The following is a 17795-nucleotide window of genomic DNA, read 5'->3' on the forward strand; positions in this document are numbered from 1 at the left end:
TTTTTCATCATTTTCAGCTAAAATATTTAAATTCTGCTTCTCAAACCCCTCGTACCTGATCAGATGATGGAAATCATAATTGGATGCTCCATGGCAAAATATGGGGATAAATCTTGGTCTCTTGATCTGAATATTGCAGCTATTACACAGGGCCATTAAGAATTTACCATCTGTATGAGAATGGTGATGAACCTTGATATTTGTATCTGAAAATTCACAATCACATACCGGGCATTTTTCTGCATTGTTGAAATCTTCAATCTGTTCCTCTGTTAAAGGCAACATAGGCTTTGATATTAATAAGATGTTAGATGCTATGTCACGGCACTCATTTTCTATTCTATGTGCAAATATTTTGATGGCATTTGGTCCCTTGTATGAATATTCTTTAATAACAACACCATCCCGTATAACCACATAACAAAAGCTGGAAGGTTCATGCAGCTGGTATGGTGTACTTGAAGATTCCTCAGGATCTGGATTGCAGAATGCAAAAGGTTTGAGGTTCGATTCAAAATCACAGACAATATATACTGGGTGTTCCAACGAGGCTTCATACTTTTTGAATTTGCAATTTTCACTTGGATTAGGCATTACCATATGAACAGGTTTATGATTGCCACAGTATTTCAGATGCTCAATTAACTTGTTTTTAGCAATTTCTACACTCTCTTCACAAACACCATTCACCATTTTTCTACCATCAAAAACAGTTAAGCATCTTCTGCACAACTTAAATATTTTTTTATATTTGTCTAGTTGTGTTCTCACCAAAGCTTCAAGATTATGTATCAGAGTATAATGGTATGTGCCATCCCCTTCAATTAAGAGCAGATCAATCGGAATAGCAGATTCATCATCAAGTGTACTGATTCTGAGAGGTGCTATCGGGCAATTGCCAGTGGAACAAGTAAATACATTAATAGATAATTGTTTGCCATCGATGTGCCTGGCCCTTTTTTCAAATTTATCAATATTTTGAACAGACATTGGATATTCCAAACCCTCCATTGCCTCGTCAAAATCATGTTCATGCTGTTTGTAATAATTTATTCTCTGAGGATTTCTTGAAGCTGGAAACAGAGCAGCTAATATACACCACAAAAGCATTTCTGGTCAGTATTTTCAATATTGACCACGGCTCTTTTGTTTTTGATATTAGCAGGTAATGGCAGATATGTAGATCCTTGTAACGGGTTGAATTCAGAAATATTAACATAGAGCCTGTGCGGAGAGCCACATAGGCTCCATCCGGACTCTTTTGCTGCAAATTCAGAGTGTTTCATATTCAATTGATCCATCAATCTGCTTATTATTCTGTCTAAATTTGTATTTGAATATACCGGTACAGTTTCTGTTAAGTGGGGATGTATAAATTTTGTGCCGTTTGGTTTCTTATATTGTACAAACAATTTGAGGAAGAGCTTATAAGAGCCATTTTGTGCATTTAGAATTGCCTGGAGATCAGAATTTTTACTGTTCAAAAAATTCTTAATTCCACATCTTGGCTCTGATACAAACCGATAATCCCTGAGTTGGGCATTAAAACTGCTACGGATGGGTGCATAGCGTGGCTGCTTTGCAGGTCCAGCATTAACAGGTGCTTCATGTTTCCTTTTCAGACCAGAAGTGGATGGTTGTGAGGGCAATATTGATGACTGTACATAAGAATTACACTTATGCCATTTATAATATGCCTTGCTTAATATTTTATGGCATCTTGGACACATTTTTGTGGCTTTTCTGCATTTCTTAGAGTTACAAATACGGCAATGCCTAGCCCAATGAGAACTAGATATATTTTTATTACACCGATTGCAATATTTTTGTTTTGGCATTTTTTCTTGTTGTTTATTATATAAGATTTTCTGGGCTTCAATTCAAAACTTTATACTTAATAAAAAATATCAGTTGGGTTCAGCAGTTAGTGGCTGAGCTGGTGCTTTTATACCCAAACAACAGCAGTAACTAGGTTTTGGTGATAGTTTTGCTGATGTGCAACACACTTCACCAGGTTTAAAACCTCATCTCTATATCAACTAAATACAATTCAAAATTGGATTTTGAACTGTGCAATAAATATTCTGTAAGTCTCACTTGTGTTTATATTAACAGAACAATACAAAACCAGAATTGTATTCAGGATTGCATGTTTTCATACAAAAAAGCCATATTTTTGACAAGTTTATAAACAACAATCACACAGATATAGCTTTTACACACATGGCCGAATCTGTGTGAGCAGAGGAGGGGGGGGGGTTTCAGATTTGGGGGCTATCAACTAGCAGTAATTATTCAAAATCTCACTTGTGGACATATTATTTTGCCACATGTATTTCAATCTTAAATATTTTATCAGGACTCGAACCCCGAGCCTTTTGTTTACAAGACAACAATATTATCATTTTGCCATCAGGGGAGGCTTCATATTTTATGAGGACTTAAACCCGAACCTCCACACCTGAAAAATTAGGGTATAAGCCCCTCTTGCCATTGTCTTAAGTATGAGTAAATCTATCTGTTGAGCCCTCGCCTTTTCTACACTAGAAATTCAGAATTTCTTAAAAATCAGAGCATATCACACCTGAAGAATTGGGGTACAGGCCCCATCTTGGCATTGTTTTAAGTGTAAGCAAATCTGATTGTTCAATCAAATAGCCTCGCCTTTTCTACACTTGTAAGTGGCACTGTCCCGCCTTTTCTACACTAGAAATTCAGAATTTCTTAAAAATCAGAGCATATCACACCTGAAGAATTGGGGTACAGGCCCCATCTTGGCATTGTTTTAAGTGTAAGCAAATCTGATTGTTCAATCAAATAGCCTCGCCTTTTCTACACTTGTAAGTGGTGCTGTCCCCACCACAAATACAACTACTGCTTAGAGAGTCTATTTTAGATTTGCCTTTCGCAGCCAAGCATTTAGACTTGACATCTTAATGACAAGTGCTCTCATCATTTATGAGGATGAATGATGAATAAGCTACATCACACATTGATTTATTGTGCGAGTGATAGGTTTCGATCCCATCATTCACTAGAATGATACGTGGTGGAGATGCTTAGGGCTTTCATTCATTTTTACGGAAATGAGATGAAAATGTATTAACCAATTTTTTAAGAGAAAGAAATAGTGATGATATTAGTAATGGCCACTGTTCTGCCTATGTGTCCAGGCGTCAAAATGTCATTAAGCTTGACGCCCAATGAGACGCGGAGAAGCGCGGCAACGGAACGCAACAGACCAGTTTCCGGCGTCTGAGTGGGCGATAACCTTTAAGATATCCTGCAGACTTCTGGCACGGACATTCCGCGCGTTTCCCTGTAGTGGGTGTTACGCCATTTGATTTCAATAGAAGCAGACAACAGAAGTTCTGTTGCCACGTCTCAGTGGGCGTTAAGCTTAAGTCTGCCAGAGGTTGGAATAGAGGTTGACTTTTGAGTACTTTGTCTTAATCCCCGTCTTAAGAATTAATTGTCCAGTTCATGTGGAATAAAACGGTAATATGAAGGTAAAGAGTAGTAGACAAGTGGTTTTACGGTCCGCAAGACCGTACAGGAAATGTGTGGCAAGGGCGACATCTTTAGGCGCGGCGATACATTATATCCTGCCCTGTCTGTGTGCACCGAGAACATCGTTTTCTCGCGATTCAGTTCCTGTTGCGAACAATTTTGTTTCCCGAGAAATCTTCCAGGCGTATTGCCAACTTTGTCCGAGACGCATTTGAAGTATTGCGGCTCGGGTGCCATGTACTTCCCCAAGTGGGAGAAAAACAGGGAAACTTATAAGCGATATTTCACGACTGCGCGGTTGGAAAATCCGATACGAACGTTGGTCAGGAAGTACCACAAAAATACTTTATTAGGTTGCAGCTTTGCTTGTTATCTGTGGGCAAGAACCATCTCCTTCACATACATACATTCATATACGCAGAAAATCAATGAAACTGAGAGTATACGTAGCAGGTGAATCAATAATGATCCTGGTGTGTTCGGTTACTGTTCGTTCGTTCCTTCTTACCAATTAGAAAGATAATGATATAATAATCAGAATTCGAATTACAATGAAAGTATTTTCATTTTAGCTACTTGGCGTCGCTTTTCGGCCACTTTTGGTTAATCGCGACAATGGGGTCCAGGAACCTCGGTGATGAGATCGAAAGTAAATGATGTGCGTGCTTGTACATTTACACACACACACACATGCAACACACACACTCATATTTTGGGCCTCCCCGATGGCGTAGTGGTAATGTCGTCACCTTGTTTCAAGAAGTCCCAGGTTCGATACCAGGAGGAGTAACATAGCGGTTCGGATTCAACTTTAAACCGTAGTTCCAGTCCCGATTAGGCTATCTGTGCATAACTTGAATCAAAAACTCAGAAACATACACTTAGCAATGGTTCAGCTCAGCATGTATGGCGTTTGACTATCAAGCGGGAGACCCTGGTTCAATTCCAGGGAGCTGATTCCACGTGGGAATTTGTCCGACAATTTCGCTGCTCTGGAGCTCACCCAACCTCCAATCAATAGCCTTTAAGGGGGAGGTCCTTCTCTCTTCGGCAGCTGCCGATCACTGTTGCCAGCTTCGCTCCGCTCTTTTGGAACCAGATCTGGTTCTTTCGTGCACTCATTTGGCTGTGAACTATGGCACCCGCCCCCTGACCCAATATGATGCCATCACTGACTCCGGCTTACATAGACAACTTCTGTCATAAGTATACATTTTGCACGTGACGTGATATTGATATATTGGCTGCGTCGCCCCACCCCCTCTTACATCCCCAGCTACTTTTGTTTATAGCATCTTGGCTGACGTGAAGAGGACGTAATATTGTTATCCGGGAATACTTTATTTTCGATTTCATTGGACCATCGCTGGATTATTGAGATGGGTGATGCCGCCGGATCTAGACGGTGAAAACTAAGAATAAATTGCCATTACTTTAAAGCTAACTGTAATAACAGCGCCCCCTCACCCACACCCCCACTCATTTTACACCTAAAATTGCCCCAAGAGGCACTTTATCCAGTTTCGTAAATCTAGCTCCTTGAAAGTTTTTACTCAGTTTGCGGTGAAATTTAGCTCTTTTATGTGCATCAGGTTTGGCAACACTGCCAGGATGGCCGTAGGAGGCAAGGAGAAATACATTGCTCTTATGGAAGTATTATTTTATTTGTTCTCTTGAGAATTTCAAACTTACGATGGCATAGAAAAATATATCAACGGAAAAAAGGACAGACTGAAGTAGTAATTGACAGGCAGAATTGTCGAAACTCCCATTTGATTAGCCGTAACTTTAAGTTGAAGTTGATTCCTCATAAGGAATACATGGGTTTCTGAAAATTCTTATTCATCATATTTTTCAAACATCGTATCTAGCTTAATAATCAACTTTGAAAAACACTTTCACTTGCAACATGTGGAGAAATTCATACTCTATTGAACACCAGCTTTTCTTTGCCCATTCGGACGACATTGAAATAGATGAACAACTGCTGCGAAATTGTCCCTCATCCCCTTAAGCCAGTGGCGGCGATTGGGTTCCAAAACCAGGGGGGGGGGAAGGTGCCAAAACTGGGAGTGAAAAGACAGTATATTTCAATTTGTAGATAAAGTTTAGCATAGTGCGGGGGCAAAAGTGGCGAAAAATGGGGGGGGGGGGGCAGCAGCCCCCATTAATCGCCGTCACTGCTTTGAGCTATTATTTCAATAAGAAACAGTAAGCAGTAAGTTTGCATAGGTAAACCTAAGTGGCGTATATTTAGTGTGATCCTTTCAATATCTAAACGTTAAAAAAACAGAAAAAAAATATAATCTTGTATTATAGTACAATAATTATTAGTACTGTTGGTTATATTTTATACATTGATTTTATTGAAGGCACATTTGTATACCACTTGTATACAAGTCATAGATCTATAAATACTTGTAAAACTCTTACTGACAGTAGGGCTAATAATACTACAATTGTGGCTCAATGTACAACGTACATATATTTTGATAAATACAAGAGGCTACAATGTAAAAGTAGCAATCTAGTTCGGAAGAATAATTATAATAATGATTAGTAGTAGTAGTAGTAGAATAAATCATTGAAATCATAGAACTCAACTTTTGTTTTTTATATAATGCATAAGGAATAACTGTGTTTCTTTCATACCAGAAGGCTGCTATAATAGTGCATACCTAAATCAAAAGACCGACCATCGCCATGACTTAGCAAGTACTGGTGAGGTTCTGGTGGTCTGAGAGAACAGTTATATCTCACGAGCTACAGCTTATATGATTGGCAAACTAATTTGATAAAAACAGCTTTATTTCTGCCAACGTAAAGATTTTTGTTAGGATTTGTGCAATAATATTCAGTTTACTTAGATTACCATATCAAAAAATTATATTTTTTTACGACGATGAATATTTTGCACTATGGTGTACGGTGCAGGACAAATTGAAGGACACCAATAAGCATATAGACATGATATTTGAACTTATGTGGACATTCTGAACATATCAACCATTTTCACAACTTCTGGAGTGCTGTAAATAACAGAAAAAAATAATGTTAATAATCTGACGAATTAATGCGTGTAATATTAGTTATGACTAACCTTCTCCATGTACTTCTCGCATAACTTGTTGAATTTTGTAAATTAAATTTAAAAAGAAAGAATGAATCAACACGCTTTCTAAGCCAACTTAATAAATTGTGGTGGTGTGTTTCATAAATTTCAAGGCCTTAATCTTTAAAACCTGAGCTTCGTAAAGCTTCAACTACAGCTTTTTAACGAAAAAAAACATATGTATGACTTTAATTACTTAACAATTATAGATACTAAGCTACATATTTGCAGCACTGAGATTATTTATTAATTTATAGTAGTTTGCTCATTTTATTAAGGAGGTATGTTTTGACGAAATATTTTGTCTACATATGCTATTTATATTGAATACGTACATATGATTCATTCTTAATGACTGAATCTTCACTCAAATAGTAACGTAAGTGTGGTTGAGATGTACCTAAAGGAAATCAGTAACGATGGAAAAGATTGTATGATCTTGCCCAGGATAGGGACAGATGAATGGCTTGTGTTGCTGCAGCCATATACCTTCGGGTTTAAGAAAGCTAGAGTGTTAGTTTAGTTAGTTAAGTGTGGCACAGGGTGACGTTTCTACAGCTACCAATGCACTTCATTTTTGAGGCTGTGACTATACCTTATTAAACAGTTCTTGTTTCAGGTGACTTAACAGGTTTGGCATTAGCAAAAATGGAAAATTCATAACAAGTGTTGTTAAATAATATGTTGTGGTGGTTGTTGCGTGGTTGTTTTTATATTAAGAATGCGTAAAGGCTGTAGTAAACCAACATTTGGCTCGTTTAAAGGTTGTGCCATCAACCTCCTGTCAGTGCGGAGATGCTAATCAAACACTCAACCATTTATTTTTCGAATGTCACTTAAGGCAACAAAAACCGAGACTCTTTATATAAAAACTTACAACACGCACAGGTTCCATTTCCGATATCCTGAACTACATTAATATCTGAACCTCGTAGTGCAGTTATTTGGATAATTTATAGTTTCGCTCGAAAACATAGGTTTAAAATCTAAACCGCCATGACCCTCACGACAATTTAAATCCATAAGACCTCACAAAGTCGTTATATCATAAGAACACAATGGACAACAGCACTCAACAAGTCAATAGTGAAAGATATTCATCAACAGTTTGGAACTTGGCAACTGTGGCTAGAAATCTCAAAAATACGCGGTGGGCCAAAAATAAAAAGAAGAAGAGTATGTCTTGTTCCGTTGTACCAACTGTTTGATTTGTGCATAAACTTACTACACGTTAAAGAAATGTGATGTATTTATTCAGAAGATTGTTAATTAGAAAGTACTGCTAGAATTTGCAGTGTTGAAACCGTTGTGAACTCACTATCATTGAAATGTGTTAACGTTAAATATTCAGTGCCTTACAACTCGTAAGGCGACAACATCATGGACAAAACCGGTTTCTCTTATCTTAGAAGCATTATCCTTGCCTCTCTTCTGATTATCACTGTTGCGATTGCCTTATGTTACAATGGCACGAACAGAAGTGTAAAAAGTTAACAACCAAAATTTGTAGCAAAACCTAAATAAATATTTCTGGATTACGAAACTAGTTACATTAATGTATGTGTAAGTCAGTTGCCACATGAAAGTTTTAAAGTAGTTATTTACTATTATTGCAGAAAATTCTAGGCTTTACGATTAATGTTTATTAGTAAATGATTGAATTGCTTTATTTTACTTCGCCTTTTGTGCCACTCTTGGCTAATTTGCGAAGATGGGGATGAGTGATGATGATATGATGAAAGTGATGAATTGACACTCACAAATGTCCATGCCCAGGCCAGGATTCGAACCCGGGACCCCTGGCGTCGTAGCGCGACGTGCTAACCACTCCGCCACCGGGGCCGGCGTAAAGACATGAGCAATAGAACTTATGAAAACTATGTAGTAAAAACTTTAAAATATTGTTAGTAAAGTTATTATGAACATATTATTCACTAGCAGTAATTTATTTTTAAGTATGAAGTAATTATGTTATTATTTAAATAAATGTTATAATGTTCAAATGTTATAGCATTTGAATTTACAAATTATATTCTAATGGTCAGATGGTAACATTACACGCTTAAAGTTATTGTACTAGTCAATAATAGTTAATTTATACATTATATGAAGAGTTTCTGATAACTCACTCTAATTTTAAAAACAATATAACTATTTTTGTCCTAACCAATTTTTTAAACTATTATTTTTATTAAGAATAAGTTTCAAAATTATTTCCACTTCAATGAATGTTTGTAAATAAAGAAATTATAATAATCATTTAAAAATAGGGATTGATGTACAATGAATTAACACGTATTCACGCTACGACGCTAGGGGTCACAGATTCGAGTCCAGGCCTGGGCATAGGTGTTCTTTGTGAGTGTCCCTTCATAAATTTCATCATATCATCACTCATCCTCATCTTGCCGAAATTGTCAAAAGTGGCAGAAAAGCGAAGTAAAATAAACCAAATCAATCAATTAAAACTAATGGCAAATCGTTTTTAAATACATATTTTTGTCTGCTCCTCAATAGGAAATCTAATTATAAGTATTCACTGATAACAGAAACAACATCACGTACCAATACATTCGGCTGCATGCCTCTATATCAATGCTTTGCCAATGTCAGTGAACTCGCACTGAAAATAAGTAAAGAATATTAAATTCGCGTACATTTACTTAATGCCACTTAATATCGTTATTCTATTAATAATATTGAACTTCGAGCTCCATCAGCAAATTGAAAATTGTAATATCTCTCTCTTCTCTCTCTCTCTCTCTCTCTCTCTCTCTCTCTCTCTCTCTCTCTCTCTCTCACACACACACACACACACACACACACACGCGCATGCAATTATTTTTTGTTAACACATTTGTGCAGAAATATTTTCGAGATCCTTAAGATTAAAAGTATATGTGGTCTTATCACAAATTAAGTAAGTGTTTTTTGTGTGATAATATTGACGTATCAATTAACACAGTGGAGAGGTATATGGAAATATCCAAACTATGAATCCAAAAGATTATACTTGAATTTTAAGTGTTGCTCTTTGTATTGCATTTTTTTTAATTAAGGAGAACAGCAGTTATGCCAAGACTTGTAACTTGGTATATATTTTTAGTGCGTGCTATGTTGTAGAATCGTTAATAAGAAAGTAAATCCCTTTGTTGATCTTCTTTTTAGAGTAATTTATATATACTTGATTCGTTTTCAATAAAAAAAAGTTTTTGTTAAATTGTATGTAAAAAATATGTCGACAGCGGATACGTACTCCTAGTTTCTTCAGTATCTTCCTTAAAAAGCGGAGATTGAACTTTGCTTGGGTAACTGAAAAGAAGAACATATCGATTTAAGAACTCAGTTTACTTACACAAACACCACAATCGAGGAATGGCAGTTAATATTCTTGTTTATGTTGCCATATTAATTAATATGATACTATTCACTTACGGATTCAAACACACAAAAACTTAATCATCACTCCCATGCCATCATTTGATGGAACTCCATCTTCGAGAATAAGCGGAACATAATTACCGAACACGACTTGATAAAATGGAGAATTTTATTCCGCTTCACCTCTGGTTTGTGTGCTTGTAACCTGTGCATTTCATTATATATAATATGAAATATGTGACAAATATAATACCATTACCATAAAATATTAGGAATCTGGAACCAGGTAATGGTATTTTATTTTGCACATTTTTAATTATGGATAAGTCTAGGCAAAAGGATGAAAGAGGAAGTGTTTGAAAATTAAGGGTAATAAGTGACGATGAAAGGAAGAGAAGAATTGTGTAATGCGGTATGGATCTAAGACGTGGACTGTTTGTATGAAGCAGTACCAAGGACTAACATGCATTTGAGCTGTAGGTGTAGGGAAGGAATATGGTAGAAAGGACAAAATGAAGATTGATAAAGCACTTTATAGGATAAGAGAGAGAAGGTGAATGATACAAGTGAGAGGACAATGCTGAAAGAGAAAAGAGAATGACGAAAGTGACAGAGGAAGGGAATTATAGAAGTGAAGGGAGGAAAGTGAGAAAATGGAAATGGTAAAAGTGATAGAAGAAGTGCAGAAAAGGAAAGAAGAAGAATTATCAAAATGGGAGAAAAGAGTTTGGTAAAAGTGTGAGGAAGAGATGATAAACGTGGAGCTGGACATGTTCTGAAGGAAGATTCTGCACAATTGAATAGAATAAAGTAAGAATGTAAAAATAATTTAAGAGGGGGCGCTTGAATGGCATATAAAGAGGAGAGGAGCTGAAGACGGGAACACTAGAAATCATAGAGTCCGAAAATTTTCCACAGGAAGCCAACTTGAAGAATAAGACGCGTCTTAAAATTGTGACCGGTAGCCTAGAAGGTACCTACACGAAAGAATGAAAGTTGAAGAAGCGAAACATGCTTACGTTGTCCTCTAAGTTCCCTCCAAGTATCAAATATCAGGAATATGTACTCCTCAGCCTTCTCGGTGATGTCCAATACCAGTTCTCGCATTCCTTTCGGGTTGGGCCGGAACTTGTCTACCTGCAAAGCACATCAGCACAGAATTTATTTCGTAACGAAGCCTTGATTCGAGGTGAAGTCTCGTAGAGACTCACTTTATTGCATGGAAGCCGTTTTATACAATCGCAAAGTGAGCCCCATTTCGCTGACTTCCTGACTTTTGGGGGATCCAGTAAAATATGATTGTCCATTCAAAAATATCCTCCATAAACTAGCAGTATAAACGCAGGTGCAACAAAAATGCTTAAAAATAAGTCCCCTGAGAAAATCAGTTTTTTAGTAATTTCTTTATTTGGGATTGGATTCTTCCTGTGCATTTCTATTCTAATTAACCTTTTGTTAATCTTTGCCAATATTTGGACGTGTAGGCCTACTGTATTTTTTTCTTTCCACTTGAAATAAAACTTGTAACCAGTGATGAATATTTGGGAAGGGGATGGTAGTTAGTCTGCCCCTTTGGAGATACTTCGGAGGGAGACAGAAAGTAACTTGCCTTTCAAAGAGTATGCCTCTTCTTCTTAAGTTCTCAACTTGGAGATTTGTTTGTCGCAAACGTATTGACAATGGTTCTATACTAGCATGCAACGTTAATTGGACATTATACACTGCCTAGCGCTTTTTTACGTTTAATTACTGTAGCACCACGTTTAGAGAAGCACTTCAGTACTGGTGCATTTTACGAAAAGTGGTCCTACTCCACGTAAATAACAAAATGAATCAATCTGGAAATTATTATTGTTTTAAATTATATTTAGGTTTACATTTTACATTTGTGAATTCACATAATTTGCATATTTCACCAATAAAAATTATTAGCATCTGTAATCCATATGCTTCACGGACAAATGAAGTCGAACTTTGCTGCAGTTTTAAAGAGTCACACGCGTAACACATTTTCGTTATGATTTTCATGCATTCAGTCTGCGTCATCAGACTCATGCTATCCTTCATATGTTAGCAGACACCACCAAGTACTTCATGATTCTATGAAATCAATTCATTATACTATTATCATCCATTCACATGTCTAATAACATGAATGCCGCATACATAACGGTGGAATGCCTTTGCTGCACAAAGAATCAAAGAAGCTGCCTTCAAATTTGGCAGATAGAAAAAACGATCCGACAGTTGCATTTTATCAATACCATTTTACCAATTTTACCATCGGTAAGGTCTAAATTTCCCTTTAGGTTTCACAATATATATATATATAAACGTTTAGCGTTTTACATTGTAAATTGACCTGCATCTTCTCTTGTTCTCTTGCTGTGTCTGTGTTTTAGGACATTTTGATCTTTAGCTACCTTCTACTTATCACATCCTTAATAGTATCTTGATCGAAATAAATACGCATTTAACCGACCGCATGGTAAATAATTTTAATTAACCGAAATATGAATATGCCTAGGACCTTATGTACTAGAGTCTTGGTCAGTAAGTTATTAAGATTTTGTCTAGATTTTGCAAGCGTGTCTCGTTCTCGTCTCTGTACCAAGGTTAATAGAACCGTGAATAATTTATTTGTGACCACCACATATACGTACCACATTAATTTGATCCAGCATACACATGATGTATTTCTGAAAAAGAAAATTAAATGCGTTGATGAGAGCGATTTAAAATGTCGATGAAAAAGAACGTTTATTTATTTTCTATGTCCATGTAATCTTCCAGTTTGTTTTCCATGAAAAAAAAAATTGTGTGTGTTTATATTTATGTATTGGTATTTGTAAACATCAGTTGGAAGAGCTGCCGACCTCTGTTGCTAACTATTAAAATTATCATCAAAATTATTTTCGAAATTTCAAATTATAATATTGCAGCTATATTAATGTTGATTGGTTTTGTTGTTCCTCTTTTTGCCCAAATGTAGGCTACTGTTGAGTTAGTCAATGATTATAAGAAAGAGACCAAAAATATTTTGCTTACAATCCATGCGTCCGGCGTAAGGGGAATGCTGGGAAAGTTCTCTATGACGCAGTTCTTCACCCCTTCTACTATATTTGCTAGTATCTTGTTGTCAAGTCTGCAGTCAACCTCCTTAGTAGCAACTTCATTTTTCGTCGTCGGTGGTTTCGTGGTGTTCAACAGTGCCTAGAAATAAATACAGGCGTGATTAGTCGGAAATATCAGACTTTGGAAGAAAATATATAATTTTTCAACAACACGGAATCGACACCACTTTCCAAATGAAGCTGAACAAACAGTGAAGTCTTTGCGCGAAGTAAGGTGTGGATACTCTAAATTCGTCATCCAACAACGTGAGGTTCTAAATTCAGCGTCCAAAAAACGAGGACGCTCTAATTTCACCATCCAACAATTCGAGGACGCTCTAAACTCAGCACGGGCCCGTAGCCAGGCAGGGGCCAGGGGAGGCTCAGCCCCCCTGGCACCGCCATCAGCCCCCTTTGACATTAGGTAAAACTATTTTGTGTAATTTGTTTCCAGTGAAGAGTGAAAATGTAGACAGCTCACAACTTAAAGGATAAATCCACAGACCATGAATAGCAGCTATTACATTAGGCCATCTTGTTTATGAGCAGAAGTAGCGGCAAGAATTTAGAAGATTATCTAGACTTTGTAAGTTCTTTCATGCGGGAGCTTCTTTATCTGTACCTTCACTGTCCCTGTTGCGACCTCCCGTTTAGACAGAAACCTGTTACTTTGATGTCATCATGCAATTTCTCTTCGCATCTGCATCAAAGGTCAACAGCTCCCTAGTTTTGGGAACGAAGGGGAGTTTCATTGCTTCGGCCGGGGGTGAAATGTACTGTAAGCAATGTGATTAAATATTGTGAGTTTTTGTGTGTGATATACATATCTGTATAATGTATCACCTAAGTACTATTGAGTGTGCAGTGGTCCCCAAAGTGTGTACCGCGGCTGGGTTTTAGGGGCGCCACGAAATGTTACATTATTTTCACTGAAATGATTATATTGTTCTAAATATTTGCTTATTTAGTAATTTTTACATGTAAAATGTTTCCGAATTTGAAATATGTGATTATTTTTTTTACCTTAAGGCAAGCAACCTAACCACACTAAATGAGCGTTGCAAGTCTTAGATAGGCCCACATTCTGACTAGGGCGATGCGGAAAAATCTTGAAACACTACGGGTGCCGTGAAACGAAAAAGTTTGGGAACTATTACTGTAAGGGATGATTTCAGTATCAATCAATTAACACTTCAAGAGATGGTTTAAAGATATAGAAAAATGTAGTATCTGTATATTTATAAATTTTATATAAGTTAATGACCGCCCCCCCCCCACACACATCTTCATTTAATACTGTGAATTTTTTTAAAAAATGGACTTGGTTTACAAAGCCCCCCCTGATAACCCGTGAGCCCCCCCCCCCCCCTGGAGATCAATTCTAGCTACGGGCCTGACTCAGCATCCAGCGAATAAGCTCAACAAAGCGAGGACTCTCTAAATTCATTGTCCATTAGAACAGGAGCTTCTAAATATAAATTCCAAAGTGTGAAAACACTAAATTTGGTGACCAACAATCGGAAGAACGTTCTCAATTCAGCGTTATAAAATGCGAGGACAAAATGCATTTGTTCCAATTATAATATATTCAGGGAATTATGCGAAGGTTCTCCCAATTTAGTAATGCATTTGCACATTTAATCCTAATTTTTAAAACAATTTCCTAACGTGTCAATTACAAAGTAAACTTGAACAGCCGTGCATTTATTTCAGGACGACTTCGCTTTTTGCCACTTTTGGCCAATCACAAAGGGACAGCATAAGAAACAAGTCCCATAGAGAATTATACTGGTTGCGAGTTCAAACGCCAGAGGCTCGTTAGTCTAGAAAATGCTTATAGTAGGTTGAGATTAACGTTTAGTATATAATGGGTTTCCCGAAAATAACCTGTAATATTCCCGTGTTAACACTCGTGATTTCAAACACGTACATAAATATGTGTTCAATTGTCGAGATAGACATGTGAGAACATTCAAGATGGAAAATACATCTATTTTCTGTTTATCCTAAAAAGTATTTTTGTGCAATCGGCAAATATCAAATTACAAGCAAACAACGTTACTAAAAATGCAGTTTGAGACATCAAATCTTAACAGCCAACAGCAACGAGTTTCCGCCTGTCGCCGCTAGAGCGTATCAGTGTTGTAAGATGGCGACGAACGGTGAGCAGGTTCTTTCTTGGCCTCCACGTTCTCCTGACGTAACTTTTTGTTTTGAGAGTACGTGAAGGAGTCCGTGTTTGCGTTACCTGACACTCTGTCAGGATTGGTAGAGACATGGTGCACCGGGTGTGTTGGAGAATTGTTGTGTGTAGTAGATACAGTAAGAGCGAGCATATCGAGCACTTATAGAACTAACAAAAAACTTTTTGATTTTTTCTGTGTAATTGCAGGCTGTGGTCATACATTGAATTGAATGCACACCAACTTTATTTTTAAAAGCCTTCTTTGTATCCTGCGATGCTGAAAATAATGATGAATATTAATTTTAACACTTCATTTCTCTTTACCATGTCAATGAAATCACAAACCTTGTTTAAATTTTTAGTTGCTCGGCCAACCATAACTGCTTATATTATTAATGTTTTAGTTTCCATTCGTGGCAGAGTAGTTATCACAGCGCGCTACGCCGCCAGGGGTACAGAGTTAGAACCTCTGCCTGGGCATTGGTGTTCTTTGTGAGTGTTCCTTCATAAATTTCATCATATCACTTCTCATCCTCATCGTTGCAATTAGCCAAAAGCGACAGAAAACCGAAGCTAAATACGAAATCAAATCAAAAGTTTCTAAGTTACAAATCACAAGGACAAAAAGTACATTTTATATATGAGTTACGTGTACCGACTCTTGTGCCATGCTTATATTACGCACTCACTCACCCCTGGTACTAATGTCAGACACCAAATAAAAAGTAAAGGCCTCATGTCGATGTCCCACGCGTGTTCAGATCTCCGGCCAAATGGCTTTCCGCAAACAATTGACCGTCGCTATATAACCTCTCCGTAACGTGCCATAAAACAGGGAAATTGGTTTAATGGATGCGTAATCGTGCGAGACTACTACAGTTGCAGAGGCAAGATGTCCACTGGCAGAAACTGCGACGACTGCTGGCGAAATGATTAAGCTTCTAATAGCATTGTTAGGTGGGAGGTGGAATTATGCTACATCGGCGCGTTTTCATGGGAAAAAAGTGGCATACTTCATTTACTTTTCGCCACAGACATTAAACAAACGCTAGAGGGATATTTCATTGCCCTGTTCGTCTATGGAATGTTGACGGAGACCCTACACGACAAAGCACTCAGGCCTGCACTAGTGTGAATGTTCTCTGCGACCGATTCATCATACAATGATGAAAAAAAATCATGGGTTTGTACACTGTGGACATAATCTTTCAGGGGTTATGCCTCGAATAAACGTTAACCATAACAATTAATCTGATTCAAGACACAATGTATCACATATGTAATATTTCGTAGTTTTCTGGCGGATAACTCCTCTTATCACAGATGTTAGACCTTGAATACATATCTAATCCTTAGGTAAAGTAGGAAGCATACATAATATCACGTAAATTGTTATCAAAATGTTTATGTACTTTGTTTTACTCAGTGAGAGCTTCAAGAATTGAAATAAATGGCAATATAAGCATCTGTAGCAGCGTACTTGAAAATCTATTCCCTAAAAACTCGTAAGATGAAAGACAATATTGAATGAAGATAGTGATGGAAAATTTGACAAGCTATAGAGTCTACTTCTGCATCCTACTGTACAGTCATCGATCACTTTTTATGTGTTCAGGAATTTCGGATTAATACGCTCCAAGGACAATTCAAGTTAATGCATATGAGGGTAATTTATTCTCAAACTATTAAAATTACAATATCGGTCTCCTCCACGTTCGTTGAATATTCCGGATGCAGTCACCTGTCAAAATTCACTGTGGATCAGCTGCACAAAAGGTTATACCGTAAAGCCTCGTTAATCCGCACCCCGATAAACCGGACTTCGCTTAATCCGGACAGGCAAAAGGAAAAAAAACTGAACGCAGGGAATATATTTCAAACTGTCCCAACAGAATATAGACACGTACTTCAAACCGACTTCCATAGCAAGAGTTTCGAGCGATGCAGAGCCAGGTCCGTCGGGCACATCATCATAATTTGGGTATCATGTATGTACGTACTACATTGTATGCACAGTATTGCTACATATTTTACTGTACTGTATAGTGTATTTAGGCCTATGCCCTTTAAATACACCATAATAAACGTGTTTTGTTGCTATAAACGGAGTTTTAATGCACTTTCTACTGTTCTTTTAGGTTATTTCAGTTAATCCGGACTTTCGTTAAACCGGTCAACTTATCCTCCATTAGTCCGGATTAACGAGGTTTTACTGTACATATAAGTTTGGTGTTACTTGCTTACTATGTAGACAGGTACAATGGGATCCATGACTATTACCGTGCAAATTGTCCATCACCATGTTCGTGCACATTGCGTTTCTTGTTAGAACCATTATTTAGGATAATTCTTAGTTTCGACAACTGTTAATCACGATCATAAAAATGTTAGTAATTATCAATAAAGAACAGAAAAGGAAACTGGTAGGTCTCTCTTATGCAGGCAGGTTTCACAGTTGAATAAGAAGTCAAACTTGGTGAATATTTACATGCTA

The 17795-nt window shown here is 37.2% G+C and overlaps 2 protein-coding genes across 4 annotated transcripts in view; one reads left to right on the forward strand and one right to left on the reverse strand.

Moving 5' to 3' along the window:
• LOC145988496 (potassium channel subfamily K member 18-like) overlaps positions 1-17795 on the forward strand; it is a 617809-nt gene that overhangs the window by 482915 nt on the left and 117099 nt on the right. The gene's annotated exons all lie outside the window — the stretch shown is intronic.
• On the reverse strand, positions 5970-16152 carry LOC145988497 (uncharacterized). The gene is made up of 7 exons (XM_083123362.1): positions 15995-16152; positions 13052-13216; positions 12667-12702; positions 11023-11140; positions 9879-9934; positions 9188-9245; positions 5970-6539 (listed from the first exon to the last, which is right to left on the reverse strand). The coding sequence occupies exons 1-6, from the start codon at positions 16037-16039 to the stop codon at positions 9210-9212; spliced, it is 456 nt and encodes a 151-aa protein (XP_082979488.1). The 5' UTR covers positions 16040-16152; the 3' UTR covers positions 5970-6539; positions 9188-9209.

Source organism: Lepisma saccharinum, chromosome 6, assembly GCF_977018435.1.
Source record: "Lepisma saccharinum chromosome 6, izLepSacc3.1, whole genome shotgun sequence".
Taxonomy (NCBI): domain Eukaryota; kingdom Metazoa; phylum Arthropoda; class Insecta; order Zygentoma; family Lepismatidae; genus Lepisma; species Lepisma saccharinum.

Bases quoted from the DNA above. Each gene is read 5' to 3' on its own strand.
- LOC145988497 (XM_083123362.1), bottom strand. From the start codon at position 16,039: ATGAGGCCTTTACTTTTTATTTGGTGTCTGACATTAGTACCAGGG. The intron at 13,217-15,994 runs GTGAGTGAGTGC...ATTTATTTCTAG, and splicing joins GTCTGACATTAGTACCAGGG to GCACTGTTGAACACCACGAA. The intron at 9,246-9,878 runs GTACGTATCCGC...ACTTATTTTCAG, and splicing joins AGATACTGAAGAAACTAGGA to TGCGAGTTCACTGACATTGG.